The 25,337-nt window shown below is 44.2% G+C and overlaps 1 protein-coding gene across 2 annotated transcripts in view; it reads right to left on the bottom strand.

Annotated features, from left to right (window-relative positions):
- Nucleotides 1–25,337, bottom strand: part of PLEKHM3 (pleckstrin homology domain containing M3) — a 137,044-nt gene that overhangs the window by 65,107 nt on the left and 46,600 nt on the right. For both annotated transcript variants that reach the window (XM_030580073.1, XM_030580072.1), the window contains 2 exons: nucleotides 16,549–16,694; nucleotides 7,639–7,832 (listed from right to left, as the gene is read on the bottom strand). In XM_030580073.1, the coding sequence (XP_030435933.1) occupies nucleotides 7,639–7,832; nucleotides 16,549–16,694 (340 nt within the window). The remainder of the gene's footprint in view (nucleotides 1–7,638; nucleotides 7,833–16,548; nucleotides 16,695–25,337) is intronic.

The following is a 25,337-nucleotide window of genomic DNA, read 5'->3' as shown; positions in this document are numbered from 1 at the left end:
ACAGTTTAAACCCTGGTGAACCAGGCATGGGCCCGGACACCGGGTGCGGGGAAGGGCTAGAGCCCAAACCCCGCTAAACTATGTACAACAACTAACTAACAACTATAAACTATAAAACTAATACTATGAACTAAGTGAACTATTCACAACAAGAGATCAGACGAACGGAGAGAAGCTAGGGAAGTGGAGGACAGCTAAGCCGCGCTCCACTGTTCCAACGACCGACACGGGCGGTAAAAAGGAACTGAGGAGCGGACAGGTCAGCAGGGGTATATATCCAGCGCCATGGCGGCGCCACTCCAGGGGGTGACCTGCCGACCCACCGGAGTTGCTAGAGTAAAAATCTTCCGACGAGCATGCACATGAGGCGCGCACACCTAACTGGAATGGATATGAGCAATCACTCGAAGAAGAATTACAAGTTTCCTTTGCTACCATACAGGAGACACACTGGCTAGAGACCATTGGAAACTAGTCTTTCTGGAGTAAAGGAATTCTAGTTGGCAAATGAAGCATAGGGATGGGATTGCTGTAATGTGGACAAGAGAAGAGTTACTTCAGAGAACAGCTGGAAACCAGTGTCTGAGCAGATTGTCATAGCAACATTTACTACTGCCTACAATAAACCATACATAACTGTGATCTGCATTATGTCCCAACAGAAGCAGCAGAAGAGGAAGAGAGGGATGGACTATATCAGCAGATGGATAGCACTGTAGATGAGATTCCTGATCGCGATAGGATTCTGATACGGGGAGATACAAATGGCAAGGTTAGTAGCAGACAGGGTAAGCAAATGAATAATGCTGAACCCCACGGCTTCGGGACAACAAACGATAATAGGAGAAGGTTACGAACTTGCAGTGCAATGCACAATGTGATTATTAGCAGGACTCAGTTCCTCACAAAGACATGCACAAGGTTACAGGGAACTCACCCGATGATCAAATCAAAAACTAGATTGAGCACATTATCATCAGTGAAAGGCATAGTCACTGCTGGACACTGGTATCTATAGAAGTGCCGTGTGCGGAGTGTGGCAGTGATCATGAACTACTAATGGGAAAGATGAAGATTAACTAAAAGATGGGTGCAACTGCAGCCAAATTTGATCTTGATAAGTTAATAGGTCTGTGAGGGAGACATACAAGGTGATGCTTGGAGAACGCTTCAGGTCATTATTTTGTGATAATGAATAGGGCTCCGTGTCTGTCATGGAGGTCCCAGAAGTCACAGATTCCATGACTTTCCTAGAGCTCTGTGACTTCTGCAGCGGCCAGTGTAGCTGACTCCAAGACCTGTTCAGGCAATTCCTGGAGATAGCCACACCAGCCATTGCTAAAGCTGCCCTGCAGCCAGCCGCATCAGCCGCTTCTCAGGTGACCCTGGGACCAGCTGCACCAACCGCTGCTTGGGTGTCCCCCGGCTGTGGTCCCGAGGTGGCAGTAGCTGTGGCAGGGAGGCGACCCTGGGGGTGGCAGGAGCAACTGCTCCTCGGCAGTCCCTGGCAGCTAGTGCCGCTGGCCCCGGGCACCCCCAACAGCCTCCTCTGGCCCCTCCCCAGCAATGCCCCTCCTCTAAGATTTAGTCAGGGGTATTTATGGTATAAGTTATGGACAGGTCATGGGCTGTGAATTTTTTTTTATTGCCCATGACCTGTCCATGACTTACACTAAAAATACCCATGACTAAATTGTAGCCTTAATGATGAATAAAGCTTACTACTGACCAGATGGGAAACAGTCAAAGAAGCAATACAGAACACAGCAGAGGAAGTTACTGGAAGGCGTAAGCAAACAAGGAAAAACTGGACAAGCAATGAAACAAGAACATCACAGGAAAAAGTGTAAACAAGCCAAAACTGCTGGGAAAGCAGAAGTAAAAAGCGTTACGCGGATGATGGAAGGTATAAAGTGGAATGATTTAAAGACAAATGAAGTAAGAAAGAAAATCCGATGTGAATCCAAGGCGCAGGACTGGCTGCAGTTGAAAAGATTAAGATGGTGGAGACAAATGGATGAGAGGAGGCCAAAGAGAATATTGCAAACACAACAAAGACCAGTCCAACCACTGATTAGATGGCGGGACATCGTACCCAGGGATATGGCCAGATTGGGCTTAATGGAGTAACAAGCCATGGACAGGAATGACACTGTCTTCCTCGTGTCTGCAAAGATGCTCTGGGAGGAAAAGAAGACATGCAGCTTATACTTATTTTGAAATCAGTAGACAGGTTCCCCATCAACACACATGCGAGACTGGACAAATGAAAATTATATTCTTACTGTTTACCGGAAATCCTGCTTGAGGACATAACTTTTTTATGTAAGTGCAGAAGTTCCCAAATTCTTCTCTCCAAGGTAAGTAAGATCATGAGAACACCATGAAAATTAAGAACTACTATAAATTAAAAGAAGGAACAAAGCATTATTGATTTTTAGAATGGAAGGCAGAGAAATAGTTCAGGACAGACAGTTTCTACTTGGAATTAAATAGCTCCACCTTTTATCTGCTTAGATCACCCAGCCACCTTAAAATGAAATGAAAAGCAATGAGGTACTCTCTGTTCTTTCAGGTGCAATTTGGAGTACTTGGAGTTTGCTGCAAGCAGACTCTGAAGTGATCAAATTAGGGTGAATGTGGGCAGAGCTAGTATTTCAAGTAGTGCTCCCAGCTAATGAAAACACAATTTGGAATCTAAATGGGGTTTTTCGAAAGCAATCTATCTTAAACAGAAGAAACAAGGCTAAATCATTTTAGACTAATATTAGTAATCTATTTGACAGAGGGTGACAGATTGCATTAGACATCATGTCTGGACTTAGAGATGCTATGTGAACGAAAGGATTCTGTTACCCTCTGAAATATTTGTGTAAGTTTCTTAGCAACAACTTGAAATGTTTAAGGCAAATATGTTGAAAATAATCTAGTTCTGAGGCAAAAAGAAAGAGATTTATTTCTAAGGCCTCATTGTAGGAAATGACAGAATTCTTTCAACGTCAGTAGGTCTGGGCTCTTGTTCTGCAAAGAGCTGACAGTATTAGCTAGTCAAGGGGTAGGCAACCTCCAGCACACGTGGTGAAGGCAGCACGCGAGCTGATTTTCAGTGGCACTCACACTGCCGGTCCTGGCCACTGGTCTGGGGGGCTCTGCATTTTAATTTAATTTTAAATGAAGCTTCTTAAACATTTTTAAAACCTTATTTACTTTACATACTTTACATACAATAGTTTAGTTCTATATTACAGACTTATAGAAAGAGACCTTCTAAAAACGTTAACATGTATTACTGGCACGTGAAACCTTAAATCAGAGTGAATAAATGAAGACTTGGCACAGCACTTTTGAAAGGTTGCCGACCCCTGAGCTAGGGGTACATATTTGTGGCACTGGAAATGTGCTCTTAACCTGATTGCAACAGCAAGCTTTAATTCCACCTCTCTTTAATGTGCTCTAAGTAAAGCCACCAGTGCCAGGTTAAATTAATATAAAACTCTGTCCTGCAATTAATAGAAAACTGTAATCCTGTGGAGGGGACAAGTAATTAGATGCACAATTCTGCTTAGTCTTCCACCTCCATGCAGAAGGAGCATGTGTCTACAGATGGAAATCACTGAGATAAATGCTAAAGGATAGGTGGACCTGTTGCAGAGCCAGAGACTATTAAAACAAAAACAAACTCTGTGATAATTCCTTCACCAAGAAGCTTTCAATTAAGCCAGAACAGTAGGAAGAGAGACAACAGAGGTTAAAATTACAAGCCCTTCTTATGTCTACGAGAGACAAGGAGACGCCTCCACACTTAAAGGAGAAATACACAAAAACAAGAAGGATGCTTCCTTCAATTTACATGTTCCCATACATTGCATCACCTGTTTAATGGACAAGAGCTCCTCTCCTCTCCCCTAGGCACCAGATACACTGTTTCCACTTTGCATGTTTGTGTTCTCTGGTAATAGGACAAGCAGAAGACAGTTGGGAGAGCTATATAACTGCAGCTTGCATCAGTTCTACACAAGCACTAGATTTATGTCCTACATTTGTTTCTCCCCCAGGAACTGACAACGTGTCAGATCCTCAGCTGATGTGACTCAATGGAGCAATGCTGATTTACACCAGTTGAGGATCTGGCCTAATGGGTCTAGCCAAACTTGTTTTCCTTTATTGTTTTATCTTCCCTTCTGCCTTTAAAGACTGCTTCGAACTACCACCCAAACAGCCACCATCATTGCCAGAGCCCATCAAGTGAACTAGAATTCTTAAGGACAATAAGGCCTGCCAGTTCCCTGCACCTCGAGCCACTAGGTTCTGAGATCTCTAGTCACTTGCCTTAGAGTTCACAGTGAGGCTCAGGTTTTCTGAGGAACGCCAGGTTTTACAAAATTCCCAAAGTACCTATGTATACCAAGCATTATAAATAACTTTTCCACATTTAAGTCAACCAGGTCCTGAGCTAAACTGGTTTATAGCCATCTGGAATTCTTCAGAAACAGTGACTTGTAAGCACTGTAAACATTTTAGTCTTCATGGAGGACATAGAGAACTTGGAAATTAATTGCCATCCTGGGTTTGAGATCTGGGTTCAAGAGGAAGGGATAGATTTAAAAAAATGATAATGAGGAGGAGAACACCCCAGAGTAATCTGCTCTTTCCCTAATAAGGAAGGCTATCAGTGTCCCACAAGCAGCAAGGTGCCAATACGATTAATCAGTCTGTTTTTAGTTCTCTCTAGACAGCAATATTAACAGTTTGTTTCAGTCTGTTTATACGGTTCTGACAGGTCTTCAAGATGCTGTGTTCACTTGCCAATGATTAACAACCAGCCATGTACTAAGGTGAAGATCAAGCTGAAAAAGAACGCCTTTGGAACAGGATAGATAACTGGATTCTCTCCCCCAGCCCTTTATTTTCTGACTAGGAAACAGCACTAAATTTAGTAGCACTGGCTCACAGAGTTGTTCAAACTCCCCTTTCCTTGTATCTTGCCCATGTGATGAGCTGATGGTTAATTTAAGTCACGTATTTTCTTTGAGAATAGAGCTCATTTTCTCTGTCCAGCTGTTATGCTGAGCTATAGGGTCTGCATATTGGGAAGCAACATATTCAGAATAAAGGTCCTGGAGCACGATTCTGGACAGGTGATGCTGCTTCAGTCTTGTTTTCCTCTTCAGATCAGTCCAGCCCCTTTGGGAAGGCCACCAGGGACCAAATTGGTGCCAAAATCACCCTGCTGGAGATGTCCACAAGTGAGAGTTAGGCAGCTAACTCCCATTGAAAGTCAATGGGAGCTGGGCACTTACCTGCCCTTTGTGCCTTTGAAATGGTCCCTTTATGGCTTTTGGAGCATCCCACAAGTTCCTACCAAACTAGACACTCTTCCCTATAAGAAGGAACAAGAGACAAGGACTGTGCATAAAGCTCTAGCCACAAGCCCATCCGTCGGCCACGGTGCTCCTCTCTCAGCTGTGTATTACATATAGGTCATGGGGAGAGAGGAATGAGAACTTCAGGCAGCGCTAGAAGACCAAGATTAACTCAGGCTTATGTCATCACAAGCATACAGAAAACAGGGCACCCAAGAACTGTCAGAAAACACCCATCAAAGTTCTCTGTTTTTAATCATTGGGAGTCTGGAGGTCTGTGGGTCAGGAAAGGGAGTGTGTCCCCCTCCTGCCCTTTCCCCCTCCCTCTCATTTATTAGCACTGTATGCTAGTCAGGGCTTTTCCTTCTGCTGTAGGGAATGTACCTTCAGCGGCTGCTTGATAGTGAATTGCCAGGAAGCCTCCATACAATAGATGGCAGACATATCCTACCTACTATCCTGCTTCGTCTTTTCCTTTCTGTCTACCCACAGAGCTGCACCTTACTTTACATTTTACTCATTTTGATTATTTACTAGTATAAGAGTTTTGTGGGTTTTTTTTTTTGTCATCCCTTTTCTTCCAAAGCCTCGCACCTTTTCTATGTTTCCTGACGAATTCTATCTGTCTTTCCTTCCCCATCTCCTGAGCTGCCTCTGTTTCTTCAGTCTTCCCCCTTTGGCCTCTTGGTAGTTCCCCTCAATTCTTATTTTCTCAAATTCTCTCTTTGTCCTAGTCCCTTGAATGCCTCTTCAGTCCCTTTGGACTCTTTCCTCTCATCTCTTTCCATCAGCTCCAGCTCAAAGTACCTCCTCCAGTCTCCATGCTTTCCCCTTCGTCCCATTTCCTCTGGCCCCGTTGCTTTTCTTTGTTCACTTCTTCTTTGATCTGTTTTCTTTCACTCTCTTCACTGACTCTCTTCAGTCTCTCCTACCTCCTCCTCGCTGTTTTAATCAGAGCATTCAGCATTAATCAAAAGCCCTAATTTCTTTTCAGACACTTTTCTCCAGCCTCTGTAACGCTGCTCTCCTTTTAGTTTTATTGTAATTGAAGGAGAGAAAATAGGAGCAATATTACAACTGTACAGCAGGAGAGCCCGAGTGATAATACTGTGCACTGGAGCCAGAGAAAATAGGTTTAATTTTCAAAATCTGGCAGATGGGCTCCCCGAAAGTTGAAGAAGCAAGTCTGTGTGTTGCTGCTCAACTCCACAACACGTGCACACAAATATTTACACACAGTATGTTTAACATAGGAACTCACTTGTTGCTCTCTAGAGCTTTGCCGCCTTTGCTCAGCTGTACTTGATGTAATTATTCAAGGCCGTGACATTTAGGTTATCTAATGAATAGCAATCACCTCACTTCCATTCCTGGGATAAAGAAGCCAGTGCAACCCCCCCCCCCCCGAAAAAGTTATACCAACCCTCAACATCCTTAAAAACATATATACACAATACAGGGAGTGGGACAGGCCCTCTCTCCATTTACTCTCCCTTTGGCAGTTGAACATTTCAAAATGGCAATGCTTCTAACTGAAGGTGACAGATTTGTTTTCCTAGCAGACTTGAGAAATATGGATACATAAGAGATGCATGTTCCAACAAGCCAGTTGCATTTGTCTGGATTCATTCGCCTCACAGAAAAGAAGAAGAAAAAGAAAAAAGATAGAGCCAAAACAGGCCTCCAGCCCCTTTCTTTAGGAGATCCAGGGTACAAACAAAGTTGGCCTTTCTACAGTTGATCTGCTCTTGTATTTGAAGAGGCTGTTTGTCTGTCAGAGCTGTTTGGAGAAGATCATCAGCAGCTAGATGCGGCATGTTTTACAATGAATTGTGCCTTTGATAAATAAACTTGTGGATTGCAATCTGCCTATTTTATTTTGAGGAAAAATCAGCAGGAGAGGAGGAACTGACATTACCCAAATCACACACTTTCCATTATCGCAGTGATGGCCTGAGATAATTATGTATTATCAGCCATAGACGCACCACTGAGGAGAAACAGCATGCTCCTATGGGAGGAATGACTTCAGGTACCCAAGCTCCACAGTCAGCCCACATGAATCACTGAAACAGGCTTTCCTATGGCAACAGACAATCTCATTGTATAAAAAAGCCTCTGGTGACAACTACAATGCAGCTGGCTTTCACAATGGGTAATGGCTTATGAATTGGACCATGGAAACCAAGAGGAGGTAGTGAGGGCTGAACATGTGCCGACAAGAAAGAGGCAGGACAACAGGAATCTTGTGCTGCATGTTGTCCGTGGTTCTTACCTCCTGCGCAGGTCTTCTGCCACTGCTGCTCTGCAGCTGAACAAATAGGCTCTGAGAGATCTCAGCTGCTGTCTCAGACGGACGACAGTCGCCAGTGGCTCAACATGTCTGTACAACATGGGATTTTCCTGCTGGATGTCAATCAACGGCTCCTCGTACACATACTCCAAGAACTCTTTGGCTTGCTTTGATACCTGAAAAACAAAGCACGCAGTTTAGATGTGCTTTCTTTCTGCCCTTCCTTAAATGGTTTTATTCCTCTCTCTTATGTGCGTTTTTAATCGTCATGTGAATCTGAAACCCTCTATTGGAATTTCCATTGCCAACTCTTGGAGAAGGCAGAGATGAGAGGGATCCCACTGTGAACTTCTATTGAGAGCCAACTCCTACTTTATCGAGCACATTACGATAAACTTTAAGGACTAGTATCCTATCTTTCCAAATCACAGTGATATTCACAGCCATATATATCCTTACCACTTCTCCAGCTGGTGAAGATCATCTACAATATCTGTTTGATATTAGATAGTGCGCTATTGAGGACATTATCCTGCCATTGCAGCGGGATGAAGTTAATGATTTATTCTAATAGATCTTTTACGTGTCTAACTACAATGATCATTAAACTACTCCTTCAAACGGCCTTTTCCTGTCTAGGAATGTTTATATGTGTTCGTGTGCATATACACAGTGATTCTGATAAGTCGGATGCAACTGACAAAGAAAATAAATGAAACACTGAAGGCCCAATCCAGCTCCTTTTGAGATCAACTGGAGTCATCTCAAACTTTAATGGGAGTTGGGTGGGGCCCTAAAGAGAGTAAAAAGTAGGTTAATATGAGTACAACAGAACCCACTGTATCATCAGCCATTCCAATGGTAATTTCTCCCATGTTTAGCTGTAATGTAAAAAAACACATAACACTAAAAGAACAATCAGAACCACATCCAGCAATTTTTGAAAACAAGCATAGATGAGAAATGGGTATTATTAATTATTATTATTATTATTATTCATGAATCATGGTGTTTCATTTTCAAGAACTTTCTCTCTATCCCATTCCATCTTATTGTTCTGTACATCTGCACCCACGATAAGATACTGTAACCCCCTTGGAACTTTTTATCCTAACTGGGAAGGATACTTCCATTTCAAAGACCAAATACTCCTCCTTACCCTACTTCTTTATTTCTGCATTTTATCAACGGGGGGGAGAAAAAGCCGGGAGCATGTGAAATGAACTGCAAACCACTTGAGACTCTGCTGTAGAAAAATGATGTGTTTCGCAATTCAATTAGTCCTCCTGGTCCTTAAAACCAGTGTTTACACTGAAGCAAGGCACCAATGAATTAGGCTAACAAAGATACCTTTTATGAGGTGAACAAAAAGGCAAAGTCTACACTATAGTCTTCTCAGACTTAAAAGGCCTCTCCCTTCAGGTACTATAGAAGATGAGGTAGACAAAGCCAAATATGTCCTTACAGATGGTACCAGCTAGTGCAGTGGTCCTCCAGCAAGGGTACATTTACTCCTTGGGGCACGCAGAAGTCTTCTAGGGGGTACATCAACTCATCTAGATATTTGCCTAGCTTTATAACAGGCTACATAAGAAGCACAAGCAAAGTCAGTACAAACCAAAATTTCATACGACGACTTGTTTATACTGCTCTGTGCACTATACACTGAAATGTAAGTACTATATTTATATGCCAGTTGGTTTATTTTATAATTATATAGTAAAAAGGAGAAAGCAAGCAATTTTGCAGTAATAGCGTACTGTGATACTTCTGTATTTGTATGTCTGATTTTGTCAGCAAGAAGTTTTTAAGTGAGGTGAAACTTGGGGTACACAAGACAAATCAGACTCCTGACAGAGGTACAGTAGTCTGGAAAAGTTGAGAACCACTGAGCTACTGGAATTAGGAGCAGGTCAGGGAAGAAGATGTTACAGTGAGAGATAATCCCAACTGTAAGTCTTCACAAAGAATAATCTCCACGTTAACAAAAATATCATACATAATGCCAAGTACTGGCTGCAGGTTAGCGATTATGCAGATCATACAATGTATATTTTTAAACATGGGAAATACTGTAAGGTGAATTAAGGGTCATGGTTCCACAGACTTTTATGGCTCAGAAGCTGTATTAAACATCCCATTCATCTCTCCCCTTTAGATTTTTTTTAAAACAGTGCAACCCAAGGAACTGCACTGTCCAAACTGAGGAGCGGAAAATGCACTGTATCAGTAACAACCTGTGGAGGTCGGGTAAAGAACAAAATTCTTCAGATCCCAAATGTTCCAAATGCACACAAAACTTTAGCTCCAGAACAGGCTGGTGGCATCTCTTGGTTTTGCTCTGTTAGCGAAACTAATATAGCTGTACACTAGAGAGAAGAATACAACCATCTTCATCGTCACACTGATTTTACACACATTAAACCATTTAGCCTCACAACACACCTGAGAGCTACCAGACCTATAATAAGCATCACTGCTCTTGTACTGAGGGGGGTGGGAAAGTCAGATAGCAGCAATTCCCTCAGCACCACACAAGCACTCAATATCACAGCTCGGTTTGAAACTCGGAAGTTTCTCACTCCAAATCCTGTGCAAGGATCACTCGCATGTATACTTTGCTCCCCATCGGCACAACATTCAAGCACATCCTGAAGTGCTTTGCTGTATCAAGGCCTAGGAATGCGCAAGTACATGATCTTAACTTTGAGAGCAGCCAGCAAGTGGAATGTAGAACATGGGGAGGTTTCCAGAATTTTTCCCACCGCAGAACCTGATGCCAGTATCCCCAGGGCTCAGTATTCCTTTTGGAGAATATTCTTTCACTGCGAATCAGTATTGAAATGATGGGAAAGCCCACTTGCCTGCCAGCGGCCTCAGGGGAGATATAGGAATGAGCAGGAGGTGATATTATATTTTTTTTCATGGGACATGTTCATCAGCAGTGCATCCATGGACGAGCGTGCGCACAGACACAGACACACGTTAAAAGATTATTAAAGGTCACAAAGTCAAGCACTCAAAAGTTAGGAAATATCAGAATCAAGGTTGCCTGTGCAACCTTCATTCAGTCCCCTTGTGCGCATACTTTATGGTACACAGTCTTTAATTACAAGATCATGTTTTTTTTTACCAGGACCCTTGCCTGAGGGAGTGCACAGAATGGACAGTCAATTTATAACTCGGCCAAAATTGGGTGGATTTTCATGGGGATGACAAAAGACACATTCCTGACAAAAACATCACCCTCCCCCCCCCACAAATTTTACATCCCTGCTCCAAAATATAGGTGTGCTAGCGCTGTTCAAAGAAAAAGTCACTAGGGTTTTTTCTTTTAACACAGGCAACACAATGTATTTTATTCCTATAGAATCATTTTCAGAAATGGCTGAATTGTTTTTGGAAAATTTCAGCCAAAACCTCGGCCTGAGATAGGAAAACTGGCAAATCAAATTTCAGCCCAAATGGTTAATGTCTGGCAAAGTTATAAGCTGAAAACAGGGACAAGCTTAATAATAGATGGTGCTACCAGCCCTGCCTATAATACACAAATACAAATGCATATACTTTTATTAGAAACACCAGAAAATGTCATTCAAATACAAGTATTAAGATTGAAGAGCGCTCTGTAGCCTAAAATGTCAAAAGAACAGGAATGGGGGGAAAACAAGGATCAGTATTTTTTTCTGGAGGCTGCCATCTTGTGCTTCAGAATCTAAACACGAAAAGTCAGACTCATTGCAAACTCTTTGGAGCAGGGGCTGTCTCTCTTCTTGTGTTTGTGCAGCTCCTAGCATGTTTTTGGATGCTACTGGAAGCAAACAGCAATACTTATTACCTTTTGCATGTAACCAAGTAAAAATTGCCAGAGAGAAGAGGCTGCATAAGGATAGGAGGAAGAGATATTTAAAAGATTATCTCCCTCAAGAACATGAAATACTCTACTATGAAAAGGACTGAGAACCATAAGCAAAAGTGGGAGTTGGGAGAAACTGTCTGAACTATGATTTTGGTTAAAAAATTCCAGTTGCTATGTAAGGAAGCCTGCAGAAGCATGGTGAATGAACAAGTCCTTTGAGAGGGTTTCTGTTAAATAACCAAGGGGTTCTTTCCCTTAGGCCACGTCCAGACTAGGTTTTAAAATCGATTTTAGATACACAACTTCAGCTACGGGAATAACGTAGCTGAAGTCGAATTTCTAAAATCGAGGTACTCACCAGTCTGGACGGCGCGGCATCGATGTCCGCGGCTCTCCGTGTCGATTCTGGAACTCCGTTCGGATTGATGGAGTTCCGGAATCGATGTAAGCGCGCTAGAGGATTGATACATCGCGTCCAGACTAGACGCGATATATCGATCCCCGAGCTATTGATTTTAACCCGCCGATGCCGCGGGTTAGTCTGGACGAGGGCTTAGTAGCCAAATGCTTTTGTATACAAATCTCGGGTAATTCTCAAGATCCAGCACACGGTAAAGCTCAACTCTGTGGATTTCTCCTGACTTCTGTTTTTGCCAGAGGTGAAAGTAACTTAGAGGAGTTACCAGTACGCAGGGCTGGTGTCCCGAGCAGGAGGGGCGGGGCGTTTAAATCTGGCTGCAGTAGCGGTGGCTAGGACCACTGGGTCTTTAAGACGCCGCCAGAGTCCTGGGGCTCCCGGCCACCATTGCTACCCCGTGGCTCTGGTGCCAATTTAAAGGACACGGGTCTCTGGCTCCGGCTGTGGTAGCGGCAGCCGGGAGCCGCAGACCCTTTAAATCGCTGCCACTACCCCGGGGCTCTGGCAGTGATTTAAAGGGCCAGGGGCTCTGGCCACTGCCGGGAGTCCCGGCCCCTTTAAATCGCCACCAGAGCCCCAGGGCTCCCAGCTGCTACCCCAAGGCTCCAGCAGCAGAGCTCTGGCAGCGATTTAAAGGGCCCGGGGCTCCAATCACTGCCTGGAGCCCAGGGCCCTTTTAAATTGCTGGCCTGGGGAAGCTCCCCACTGGCTGTGTACCAGCCCTTGCTGGTACGCCGTACCAGACCGTACCGGCTTACTTTCACCTCTGATTTTTTCCAAGTCTTGTCCTGTCAGAAGCAGACAGATGGGATCTTCTTCGACTGTGAAGACCAAGAGTTAATATTATACATGCTGTTCAAGTGCAGTAAATTCCAGGGAACAACTGAAAACATGTAGCTAATTGTATCAGCTTTACCCAACAAGACCACACACTGGGCCTTGCTCCCTCAGCTTTGCTAGTGGCAGATATAATAGGTGCCAATGAACCTTGCAAAGGGGGACGAGATGGCCGGGGAGAAATTATTTCATGTTCTTCATCCACGGTTACTCTGTTCATAGGCTGAGTGATTGACATATATTCTAGATGGCGTGAAATACAGAAGCAGTCAATACGTGGAAGCCACACTCATCTTCTCTCTGATATTTCACAGGACTGTGCTGAGTACGGTCCACTTTGACAAAGCCCTGTTCCTATCAGCCCCCATCGGTATATTACGCATCAGGTTGGAAGGTGGCCTCCTGTTGGAGCAGCTCCTCATGTCCTTGATGGACAGGGTTGCCTCTTTGGTGAGGCTTTGGAGCGCAGTTCCATTTTGGGAGTGCTGTTCAAGAGATCTATCTGTGTAGGTACTGGCGGGACACTCAACATCAAGGTTGCTGCAATGGTAGTGGATGAGGATATCCTGCTTTGAAAGCGAGTCCAAGAGAAACAGAAATCATTAATACGAAGGATACCTCAGGAGAGTGGGATGGTGTTTCTGTCTCTGCCAGACCAGGACATATAATCAATACACTAATAAAGAGTCATGCAGCTACATTATTGCTATTAAGTACTGCAGGCAAAACTAAGAAACTTTTTTTTTTTTGCATCTGAAGTATCTAAATGGATTGTACAGTAGTGACACGGCATCACACTCTACATCTGAAGTATGAGAGAAAGAGAAAATGGAGATAAATGAAAGACTAAGGGTCATCTCAGGCCAGTGTGCTCCACAACAGAAGAGGATTTGCTTAGTTCCAATGAAGAATACAATGAAGATAGAAACAAGGCATAAAATTGCAAAATCCAATATAAAGAGGCAAAACTAACAGATTCCCTTAAACCTGATCAGTTATATAGTGGGCTAGGAAACAAAGGATGGTCTTGTGGTTAAGGGACCGGCCTGGGACTCAGGGGACCGAGATTCAATTCCCAGCTCTGACACAGACTTCCTCTGTTACCTTGGGCAAGTCACTTGATCTCTCAGTGCCTCAGTTCCCTGTCTGTACATTGAGAATGACGACACTCCCCTACCTTGTTGGGGTGTTGTGAGGATAAATTAACACTCCTGAGAGACTCAGCTACTCCGGGGATATACGTACTTACAGAGAACTTGACACTGCTCCCAGCCAAGTGAATGTTCACAACTGTATTGTGCTCTGGCAAAGTAAAAACTGAGAATTTTTCACTGTTATAATCAGAATTAATTTGATTTTAAATTGAAGCCTAAAAACTCTATTCTGCCTTTATGCCCTAACTCTGTGAACATTGGCAGTTCCTTTTCTCCTGTAGCCAGACTGTTTGAAATGGTACAAGTTTTAAATTCTAAATTAAAAATCCAGTGTCTCTTCTTTACGGTCTGATTGACACACCTTTTCACTAGACTGCCTGCTTTACCATTCACTTGATCCACATTAGAGGCCCTCATCCCATCCCTGTCCAGCGAAATGAGTGGCCTTTGGGAAGGGCATCCAAAGGAAAATAATGTAATATCTAATATTCAATTTCTGGCCTCTGGGGGAAAAAAAGAGATCCTTAATCTCATTATGCAAGAACTTTATTAACTCCTTAAAAATCTGATATTATTTGGAATCAGATTATCATTTTCCTAATAGCAGGCTCTCGTTTTCTTTAATAATCTCTGTCTTTTGACAAATTTTCTTCTTCAAGAGAGCCTGTTTTTTCCCCTAACAGAGCATTTACCAGTTCTTTTATTTCCTTTTCAAATAACCCATAATAACAATATTCGCAGACGTTAAACATCAAACAGGCTCTCCTAACAGTGTCTGTTATGTTTGAAGCTTTAGTACAATCTCCCTTCCTCATAAGTCTGTTATTGTTTCAGCACACTCCCCCTGCAATGCCAAAACAACACCATTAACCCTATGAAAACATCCAACAGAAATGCATGTTCTATGCACCATTTCTCTGGTGTCCTTTGGGAAACATGCTAAGATGTATAAAACAGCCACTAGTATATATCTGCCTGTCTACCATTCATCCATATTTGCATATCTATCCGTACACTCATAGCGTCTGAGTGTAAAAAAAAGGTAAAATTCAATCTAAAGAACTGTACTTATCTTCCACCTCATCCTCATACTATGTGCAAATCTCTCTCTTTACATTACTTCTGTTGTTTATGCCCAGGGAAGTGTTGATGTGCCATCCTTCTGCTTTTATAAAGAAGACTTGTGCTCAGAGATGAAGTCCACTATGTTCTGAAACTAGAGAGATCTGATTTCCCATAGACGGAATTCCATAGGACTAGTGCCTGCCACCAAAAAAAGGCCCTGATCACCAAGCTCTCCTCTTGGGATCCATCAACTGTAGAGCTCCTGAGAATCACAGCTCTTGGAGCTGCCGCGAAAGAGGCAATGTCTGAGGTAGCCAAGGTCCAGTCCATGAGCTTAGGGAGGTTGTGGAATATCCATCATTGGAGATTTTTAAAAGCAAGTTAGACAAACACCTATCAGGGATGGTCTAGATAATACTTAGTCCTGCCATGAGTGCAGGGGACTGGACTAGATGACCTCTCAAGGTCTCTTCTAGTCCTATTATTCTATGAGGACTCTGAAGATTAGGACCACGAGAGCAGGTAGAGAGGAACCCCTGCTTCTTGAAGTACTACAGCAGTCATGAGTGGGGGCAGCCAGGAGGAGAAGTGTGGCACCATGAGGGAAGAGACATGGAGGTGGCTTCTGCAGATTTGAAGACGTGCTGTGGAGGGGTAACAGGCTGAGTAGGCAAGACATGTGAGAAGGGGACAGATGAACTATCAGGAATCAGGGCCTGCAACAGAGCTGGTCTTTGGGCAATCTAACAAGCACAGCTGGCCTGTAGTCGGCTAAATGATTGGCTACAGGGCCTGATGGATGATGTAGGTGCCGACTTCATGGCACCCATGGGCAAAGGAGCTTCCCATACTTCCAGGAGCACCCCCCGTGGAGCATCCATGGGCAAAAAAAATAGTGGGTGCTCAGCACCCACTGGCAGCCCTGCCACTCAGCTCTTCCCCCTCCCTGCCAGCGCCTCCTGCCCGCCACGATCTGCTGTTCAGTGATATTCCAGACGCACTGGGGTGGATGGGAGAGGGGGGGCAGGAAGAGGTGGGGCGGGGCAGGGGTAGGAAGAGGTGGGGTGAGGGTGGGAAGAGGTGGGGCAGGGATGGAGCTTGGGGGACGGGGTGGAGTGGGGGGGTTGAGCGCCCTCCGAGAACTCAGGAAGTCGGCGCCTCTGAGTGGGAAGAGTCAGCAGACCAGCTCTTACACCGAGCAGCAATTTGGCGGCTGCTTAAAACATTTGCCCACAACTGTTATGGCTCCTGCACCTGCTTGTTCCTAGACTGGCTCCTCTTTGTTCCAGTCCTGCTCCTGCCTTGTTCCTGACTGGGACCCAGCCCTGCTCGTGCCTCTCCTCAATCCAGGTAACCCGGCTCTGACCTTCAGGTCCGACTTCCGACTCTGATTCCCACTCCAACCACTGGGCACGACTCCTCCCATCCTGGTCAGGAATGTGATTGACTAGATAATATTAGTCAATTGTAAAATTAGATTTTAACCTTCAGCATCATTTGTGTTTCTATTACATGGCATTCAATGTATGTCTTCTCAAACCAACACACATGAAGATTACCTTGTATTTTGAAGTGTCCCAGTTATGAACCAGTCGTGCGGGGATTAGAAAGTTGTCATCCACATGGCAGGTGCTGCAGTAATACCATCCGCTGTAACTGCACACCTTGGCTTTTCCATTGGACAAGCCTATAGAGCGCTGACAACCTGGGAGAAGGAAAGAAGAAAATAATATTTATTTTGTATCCTTTGCTAGTGATGCTTCATAGGGTGCAATAAGGAAGTTGATTAACCACTTCCCAGATGAGAGCGGTTTTAGAAGATGAACTGTTTCATATCCCTTGCAAATACCAGAATTCAGCATTCTGGTCCAATTTCAAAAATGTCTACTAATTTTGGGCGCCCAACTTGAGAGATGGACACCTGATTTTCAGAGGTGCTGAGCAGCACCCACAACTCCAACCAAAGTCAATGGGAACCATGGGTACTCAGCAATCCATTCCTACCTGTCTCAAAGCTGGTCACTCAAAACCTGAGGTCCCCTCAGAGTTGTGACCTGACATACACACAAAAACAACATACCTGGAAAATCACTTCTTTTTTATGTCTCAACTCCTGGGTTCAGGATTTTGAGTGTCTACCATAAGAACTGCCACTATTGTAAACATCTGAAATTGGTTAGGAAGTGCTGTTTTGGGTGGCTGTCAGATTGTGATAGGTTTCAAGGCTTAAGGGTGAAACTCAAACACCTGTCTTGGTAGCCAAATAAGGAACGAGAGGAGCAAGGATTGCCAGCTCCGCCCCAGACTTTACTCTGTTCGGACATTATCAACATCACTCTCATTTGGTTTTGGTCCTGACAAATGAACAAACACATTTTCCTTCAAAGGGATTCGCTCTCGTTGTCCCCTCAAATCAGAGGTTTGACTTTTGTTGTTTACTTTTGAAAGAGAGTCAACACCGTAATTTTCAGCAACATTTTTCATTTGAAAAAGGGACAGTTCTGCAAGAAAGCCATGATCTAGAGACTACTGCATGAGCAAAGCCTTAATACCACGTCTTTCATACAGATGCATACCATCAACTTGCATAAACATCATTTATTTGTGTACTAGACCCTCCCACCCACTGCAAAATCCTTTATCTGTTGCTGACTGGATGAGTGCAAGCTAGCCATCTTCTAACAATGGGCATTGAACTGGCATAAAATGGTCATACAAGGGGCACTGAATTGGCACGTAAAAGTAAACCACACACTACAATGGCAAACAATAACTATCATATTAACAACAGGGAGGACTAGTTTTATTAATTAGATGCCATGGGTTGTTGTAAACATATATACATCGGGAAGGATACATGGGTATATTTCTTCTTTTCCCTATTGCAACAGACCCAGACCAGTGGGGTATAGGAGTCTGGTAGAGAGCAAATATACTGGTCACTGAATGAGTAGTTTTCTGTTCCCTGAGTGACCAGAGCAGGGGCTGCACTAGAGTAATCAGGAACCTGCTAGAATCAATTAAGACAGACAGGCTGATTAGATCACCTGCAGCCAATCAAGGCAGGCTAATCAGGGCACCTGCGTTTAAAAAGGAGCTCACTCCAGTCAGGCGGGGTGGGGGGAGCCAAAGGAGAGGAAGTGCGTGTGAGGAGCTGGGAGCAAGAGGCACAAGGAGCTGAGAGTGAGAGGCTGTGCTGCTTGTACAGAGTACAAGCGTTATCAGACACCAGGAGGAAGGTCCTGTGGTGAGGATAAAGAAGGTGTTTGGAGGAGGCCTTGGGGAAGTAGCCCAGGGAGGTGTAGCTGTCACACAGCTGTTACAGGAGGCACTATAGACAGCTGCAACCCACCGGGCCCTGGGCTGGAACCCGGAGCAGAGGGCGGGCCCATGTTCCCCCCAAGCCTCCCAACTCCTGATCAGACACAGGAGGAGTTGACCCAGACTGTGGGGAAGATCACTGAGGTGAGCAAATCTGCCAAATAAGCGCAGGACCCACCAAGGTAGAGGAGGAACTTTGTCACACTTTGTTGTGCTTATTATTAATAATCACTTGTATTACGGTAGTACTTATTTGTATTACGGAGTGCCCGATCAGGATCAGGATCACTGTGTAACCCACACAGTGAGAGACGATCCCTGCCCTGAAGAGACTATAATCCACGGTCAGGACTACAGTAGACTCTTTTGTCAGTATAACAACATTGGTTTGGGCTGTGATTTTTTACCACGTCTATGCCAGCAAAAGCCCAAGTATAGATGCAGTGCTTTTGCCACTATAACTTATTTCATTTGGGAAACAAGCAAAAATTACACTGGTAAGCTACATCTACACTAGGAGGATTTGCCAGTACAGCTAGACTGGCAAAGACAAACCTTTTCCAGTGTAGTCTAGGCCTAAATTAAATGACTTCTCCTCCCCACCTCAGTATTTGATGCTACTTTGGTCGTGTCTACACTAGAAAAGTTTTGCAAGCATAGCTATACTGGTATAGCTGTACCAGCTGCATCTTATACTGATGTAATTGTGCTGCTGGCGTAGCTTGCAGCAGGTCTCCACAGACACAAATCTATACAGACAAAAGTACTTTCACACCGGTATAATTCCAGCTACACTAAATTATATCTAAAGTAGAAATGCTACAGTGGCACAGCTGCAGCGCTGAAACTATGACGCTGTAGCGTATTCACTTACTCCAGCGACGGAAGGAGTTCTTCCACTGCTGTAGTGAACCCACTTCTCTGAGAGGCAGTAGCTAGGTCGATGGAATTCTTCTACTGACTTTGCGTTGTCTACACTGGGGGTTAGCTCCATCTTCACCACATCTCTAAGGGATGTGAAAAGTTCACATCCCTAAGCGACATAACTGGGACAACCTAACTTTCTAGCATAGACCAGCCCCAACATTTTTAAGGTGCTCAGATACGACAGTAGTGATCATATGTGATAAGTTCCCAGCGAGAGAGAAAACAGTCCACTCACAGCATGTCTGAATAAATCAAATGAAGTGCCATACGGCTTTTTAAAAAATTCTTCTGATATTGGATTCACTCTATTTTTTTAAAGCCATATTTCAAGAACTTTTCCCTCCACAGTCTGACAATCATTGAAAGCCCTGTTGCCTAATAGAAAACTAAAAAATATTCTAAAAGTAAATTTTACTTGTAAATCATATTTCTACATTCTTTTCTTCTTGTGTTTTCATTACTAAGAACATGGGCATGGGAACAGGATCTTTATTGCCAAAGGATTCGTGTGCTTCTGCCACATACTGCCATCACCAAGCCCCCGTGACATCATAATGAGTTGCTGTGGAGAGATCTGTGAGATCACAGAGGATGTTAAGGAACTTATGTTGAAAACCGCAACTCATGCAAGTAGTCTATTGAACTCAATAAAGAGATTTGTGTATCAAGGTTTGCAAACCCCTCGAATCAGCAATTAGCAGCAGGAGCAGATTAACTCCTAAGCAAGAAATATCTCCTTATCATGCAAGCATCCCTACTCATGAGATACAAGGGGAGAAAAACAAAAACCTGAAAACGCGATACATCCCGTATCAGCAGAACTTCGCTAACAAACACTTTCCAAAGTGTCCTATGAGAAATCGGCAATTCTTGAACATGAACTAAAATAATCAACGTATCCACTCTACTTTTAAGGCAGAACAAGCCATATGAAAAGGTTCATAACTTACTTGTGACAGATGAATATAAAAGTAATTCTTTCAGCTGAAAATTTAAAAACACAATCTTAAAAAGACAATTAAAAATTTTTTTTAGCACTTATTGCTGGTCCCGAACTAAAGACATGACACACAGACATGCTATGATCAGGATAGCATAAAATGAGAAGTCATAAATTATGAATAACATCTCTCATAGAACATTTTTCATCCAGACATCTCAAAGAGAGTTACAAAAGTAGGTATTATGTCCATGTTACAGATGGGTAAGCTGAGGCACAAGGCCCACTTTAAAAAAAAAAATCTACTGATTTTGAGTGCCCAACTTGAAACACTTGAGAACTGATTTTCAAAAGGTGCTGAGATCCCATGCTTGCATTTAAAATCCCTGGGAACTGCAGGTGGCAAACACCTCTGAAAATCTGAATGTAGCTGTCTTCCAAAAATGGTGGCACTCAAAATAACCAGAACCTTTTAACTGTCTGGCCTTATAGTAAGTAACTTCAGCAACATCACACAACTAGTTAGTGGCAGCGCTGGAAACGTAATCCCATTTGGTGCCTCCTCGTCCCTGTGCCCTCAAAACTGGACGATTCTGCTTTCTCTATGCCCACAACACTGCTTTTCTTTCCAATATCGGAACGATTGATTTGAAAAATGAAACAATGAAGAACATTTACCATGACTGGATGACACATAATTTTAAACTAAGGCCAAATTTGGGGCACAAACACTTTGACCACATCCCTTACAACCAGCCCTCGGTAGCAAATTTACCTAGTCTAAGAGACAAGTAAATCTGAAGTGACGATGCAATTTTGTAGCCCTAGAAATAGTCCAATATGTTCATATTCCCATCTACGCACAACAAACATGTATCTGGGGTAGGATTGCTGACTTATTTAATAAACTGCTTCCATATTAACCAGTTTACAAGAGTTTCCACATTATACATAACAACACAGCGACACGTGGCAAAGTTAGGTAGCACACCTAGGTGGTGAACTCCATATAGATCAACCATACCACTAAAAAAAAAGTGTGTGTGAATACAGAAAGGTGCAGTGTTAGAACAGCTGAAGAGATTTAAAAAAAAAAGTACACTCTGTTTGTCTGACATGCCATTCTATTAGCACTGAAAGATGCCAGTAGAATGTACTCCCTGTTTCTATGGTACCGATGTTTTTAAAAGCACAACAGAGGTAAGTCTTGCCTCTCTGAAAAGAAAACACAGAATGACACCCGTCCTCTCAAAGGGCAAGATGGAGAAGTCTGATTAAAGTTAACACGCACCTTTCCCAAGCAGAACGGTAACAGCTCATAAAGTACAATAATGTTTGATTAGCAATACACCTTGGTACAGTAAACACTGCAGTGCCCCAGCCTTACAAAAAAGCAGCAACGAAGGATCTAAATCCTTTTTTGTCATCAGCCGCCTCAGAATTTCAAATCACAGTGTGAGCACAGAAGATTCAGAGTTTGTGCACTAAGTAGTTATAGTTTTTGCATTTACTACATGTAGCCTTCTCTTATACACTGGATGAAATACAGTAACACGCGTGATTTTATTCTCTTTTGAGTTTGTACTGGCTGATTTATTCATGCGTGGTGAAGCCACGAGTGAATTATACAGAACACTCCCAACTGAGCACCACTAAAAGCTTTACAAACATTACAGATGATCTGGTATTTGCCAGAAACACTATTCTGGAAAGTTTCCCAAGTCTTATTGCAACTGTGTTTTGTATCTCTCCACATAGGATGTTAGTTTGCATTAGTACCTTGAGTCCAACTAACTGAGTGGAAGGAGGAAATCAATTAAACAATACCTCTGAGAATTCCAAAAATGATCTAAAATAATTTCACTACAAAGCAGGACGTCACCATTTTAAGGCCTATCCTCTTGCAACGTGCTGGAGCTAGACGTGAACGGTTCCTTATGACAGTCCTATTGCAATTCACTGAAGCCCTCTGCAAATCCTTACTTACAGGAGTAGTTCTGACTCATGGTTTGAAATCAATGGGGCTGCTTATGTGAATAAGGCTTACTCACCTGAGGAAATGTTTGCAAGGTTAGGCCTTCAAGCCACACTCTAGAGGTTTTGAATGTGACTTAAATTACGCAGAAGACCCTGCTGGTGATGTCAAACCATGGGAGAAAAGACTCTATGCCAAATCCCAGAGATCAACCCAACTAATTGCAAATGTGGGTACGTGGAGTTTAGGTAGCCTCAGAGTTCTTGGTCCTACAGTTCCTAGAAACACATTGGGTGGGTGGACTTAAAGCAAGAGTCTTGTGGGTCAGAGATCACTCTCTACCTCTCTGCTGAAGCACATGGTGGCTGTTCTCTCTGCTCCCATAAAAGGCTGAATATGGTAATGTACAATGCAAGGATTCTCAGTACATGGACGAAAGACACGAGTCTCAGGTACATTCCCTGTATGTGCTGAAATCTACATTCCTCACCTGGCAACCTATTTGCTTATTTATTTTTATGTAAACAACAGCTAAAAAATGCCCTTCCAAGGATGTAGGCACCTAAGACACCATTAACAATACAATGAATCTTAGCAGCATTAAAGTGATCCATTCAGCAGGAGCTCAGCCAGCCAGTCACATGCAAAAACACCTACCTACCCTTCACCCATCGTCGTCCAGGTTTTAATTTTTGCCTCTCCGTACAGTTCACTCTGCCTTTCATGGGGCAGCGTAAGTCATAGGGTTTCTCATCTTAATGCATAGCTATTTATACCGGCCATTCTTACTGCACTACAGAGGGGATATGGGAATAAGTCCTAATTTATTGAGCTAGAAAACAGATTCTAACTGTGACAGACGTAACATTCGTCTAGGTAGGATACCCTCAGCCCTCTCCACACACTCTCTCAAACAGATGTCTTGGGCAACATGCCCGGAAGGTCACCAAATTCAGGCTACTTCGGACCAAAGGTAGTAAGTAACAAGTTCCAGCATCCCGGAGCCCTCACAGAGAGTGCCTGGCCAGCCACCTCCTCTATTTTATAATGAAGGGGATCCTTCCCAAGAAAAGCCATTTCTGCTAAAGCAGCCATCCGTTTTTGTACTGTTTGTTTCGCCCACTCCCAGCCGCTCTTGTCCTGCTAATTTCGCATTTGTTTTCCAGGTCCTCGGAAACACATTTCTGACTTGGTTACAGTGTATTTCACACGACGCTGCAGGTATTAGTGTCAATTACAACCTGTGCATTCGGAACAGCCAATTTGCACACGCTGCTTTCTTTCTGGATCTGGCCACGGCCACTGTACCTCCGTTTTCCTTCACCTTATAGGCTTTGCTCCATGAAAATCTCTCTACTTTCCCCTCCCTGAACCGTGCTATTTGCTGTGTTTCATAATGGTGGTTATTTCTACAACTCTTTCAAATCAAGTTATGAAAGCAGTGGATTCCTTTGATGTGACACGGTTCAAAGTGATGTAGAGCGACAAATATATTTCTGTAGCATACACCAATTATGCTATTTGAGTTTTTTTTTTTTTTAAAGGAGGAGGAGAGAAGGAGCAGCACAGGGTTTAATGCCTTTGAAATCCAGACTGTGCATCTAAGGGTTAGAACACAAAACCGGCCATCATGTTTGATAGAAAAGAAGGCACTGCCTTTTCCCAACTGTAAACCCTCCTAGGCTGAGTGAGAGAACTGGGGACAATTGACCTCTTTAAGGAGACAGCGTTAAGTGAACAAGGGTCTTCCTGGTGAGGGGAGGGGTCAACAAACAGACTGCCCTCTCGCACCTCTGCTCCCCATCCCCAAAAAAGAGACGTAACATCACACATTCAATTTCCTAGCAAGCTCATTTTTACATTTGATGCACAGGTACGAACCCCTATAGGAGAAGCCAAAGGAAGGGGGAAAACGTAATATCACACCTGATCCATCCCTGACAACTGCGTATTGGAAAGTAGATATGGCAGGGAAACATGTAGCTGTGGGTATGGTATTTGCAATAGGGAGAAAACAGGCTAGTCCTGAACAGGAAGGCAAGGAGGAGAAAGAGGGGCTGCAGAAATAGCAGCGACAGAGTGCTGTGTACAGCGGTGATCCGTTCTGGGCTTAATAATGTCTCTGCCGGCAGATTCGCTGCACCAGTGTCAAGAGGTTTGTTTTCGAGTTCTAACGCTGCGGAAGAAAAAAACCCAAAGAAAGCGGATGACGCAAGAATTCATAATGCACATCTTTCCTAGGGCCAGGGTAATGGCATGCTAGGAATGGGGGGCTCGTGGTTAAGGGGCTGGGCTAGGCTAGGACACAGGTGACCTAGGTTCAGTTCCTGACTCTGCCACAGACCTCCTGTGAGACCTGGGGCTTAGCAGGGCCAGTGCAAGGATGTTCTGCACCCTAGGCGAAACTTCCATCTTGTACCCTCCCCCATCCCCGAGCCCCTGCCCTGAGGCTTCCCCCCCGGCGGCAGCTCCCCCCCCTCCACCCTGAGGCGCCCCCCGCCCCAGCTCCCTCGCTCCAGCCTGAGGTGCCCCCCAGCGGCAGCTCCCCACCTCCCACCCTCTGCCCTGAGGCACCCTCCGCCCCCCAGATCACCCCTGCTCCACGCACGAACACCCCAAGCACGCCGTTGCTGCTTCACTTCTCCCGTCTCCCAAGCTTGCAGCGCCAATGAGCTTCGGCGCCACAAGCCTGGAAGGCGGGAGAAGGGAAGCAGTCACAGTATGCTTGGGGAGGAGGCGGGGCAGGAGTGAGCAGGGGCAGGGAGTTCCCCTGCGTGCCGCCCCCCACCCCCTTACTTGCTGCAGGCGGCCGTCCCCACGCTCCCCTGCCCCAGCTCCCTCCGCCTAAATGCCGGCAGTGACCAGGGCGGCTGAAGATCCAGCCACCATGGTTGCTGCCGAAGAAAATGGTGCCCCCCAAATGCCAGTGCCCTAGGCGACCGCCTAGGTCGCCTAAATGGTTGCACCAGCCCTGGGGCTTAGGTGCAGATTTTCCAATCTGCCTAGGGAATTTGGATTTCCAATAACGGGAACTGGGAATCTAAATCCTTTAGGTGGTTTTGAAACTCATCCGATGAAGTGGGTTTTAACCCACGAAAGCTTATGCTTAAATAACTTTGTTAGTCTCTAAGGTGCCACAAGTACTCCTGTTCTTAATCTCTCTGAGACTCAATTCCTCATTTGCA

The sequence above is a fragment of the Gopherus evgoodei genome, chromosome 11 (genome assembly GCF_007399415.2).
Source record: "Gopherus evgoodei ecotype Sinaloan lineage chromosome 11, rGopEvg1_v1.p, whole genome shotgun sequence".
NCBI classification, from domain to species: domain Eukaryota; kingdom Metazoa; phylum Chordata; order Testudines; family Testudinidae; genus Gopherus; species Gopherus evgoodei.
Note: the sequence above shows the minus strand (reverse complement) of the source record. Positions and strands in the feature narration are given on the sequence as shown.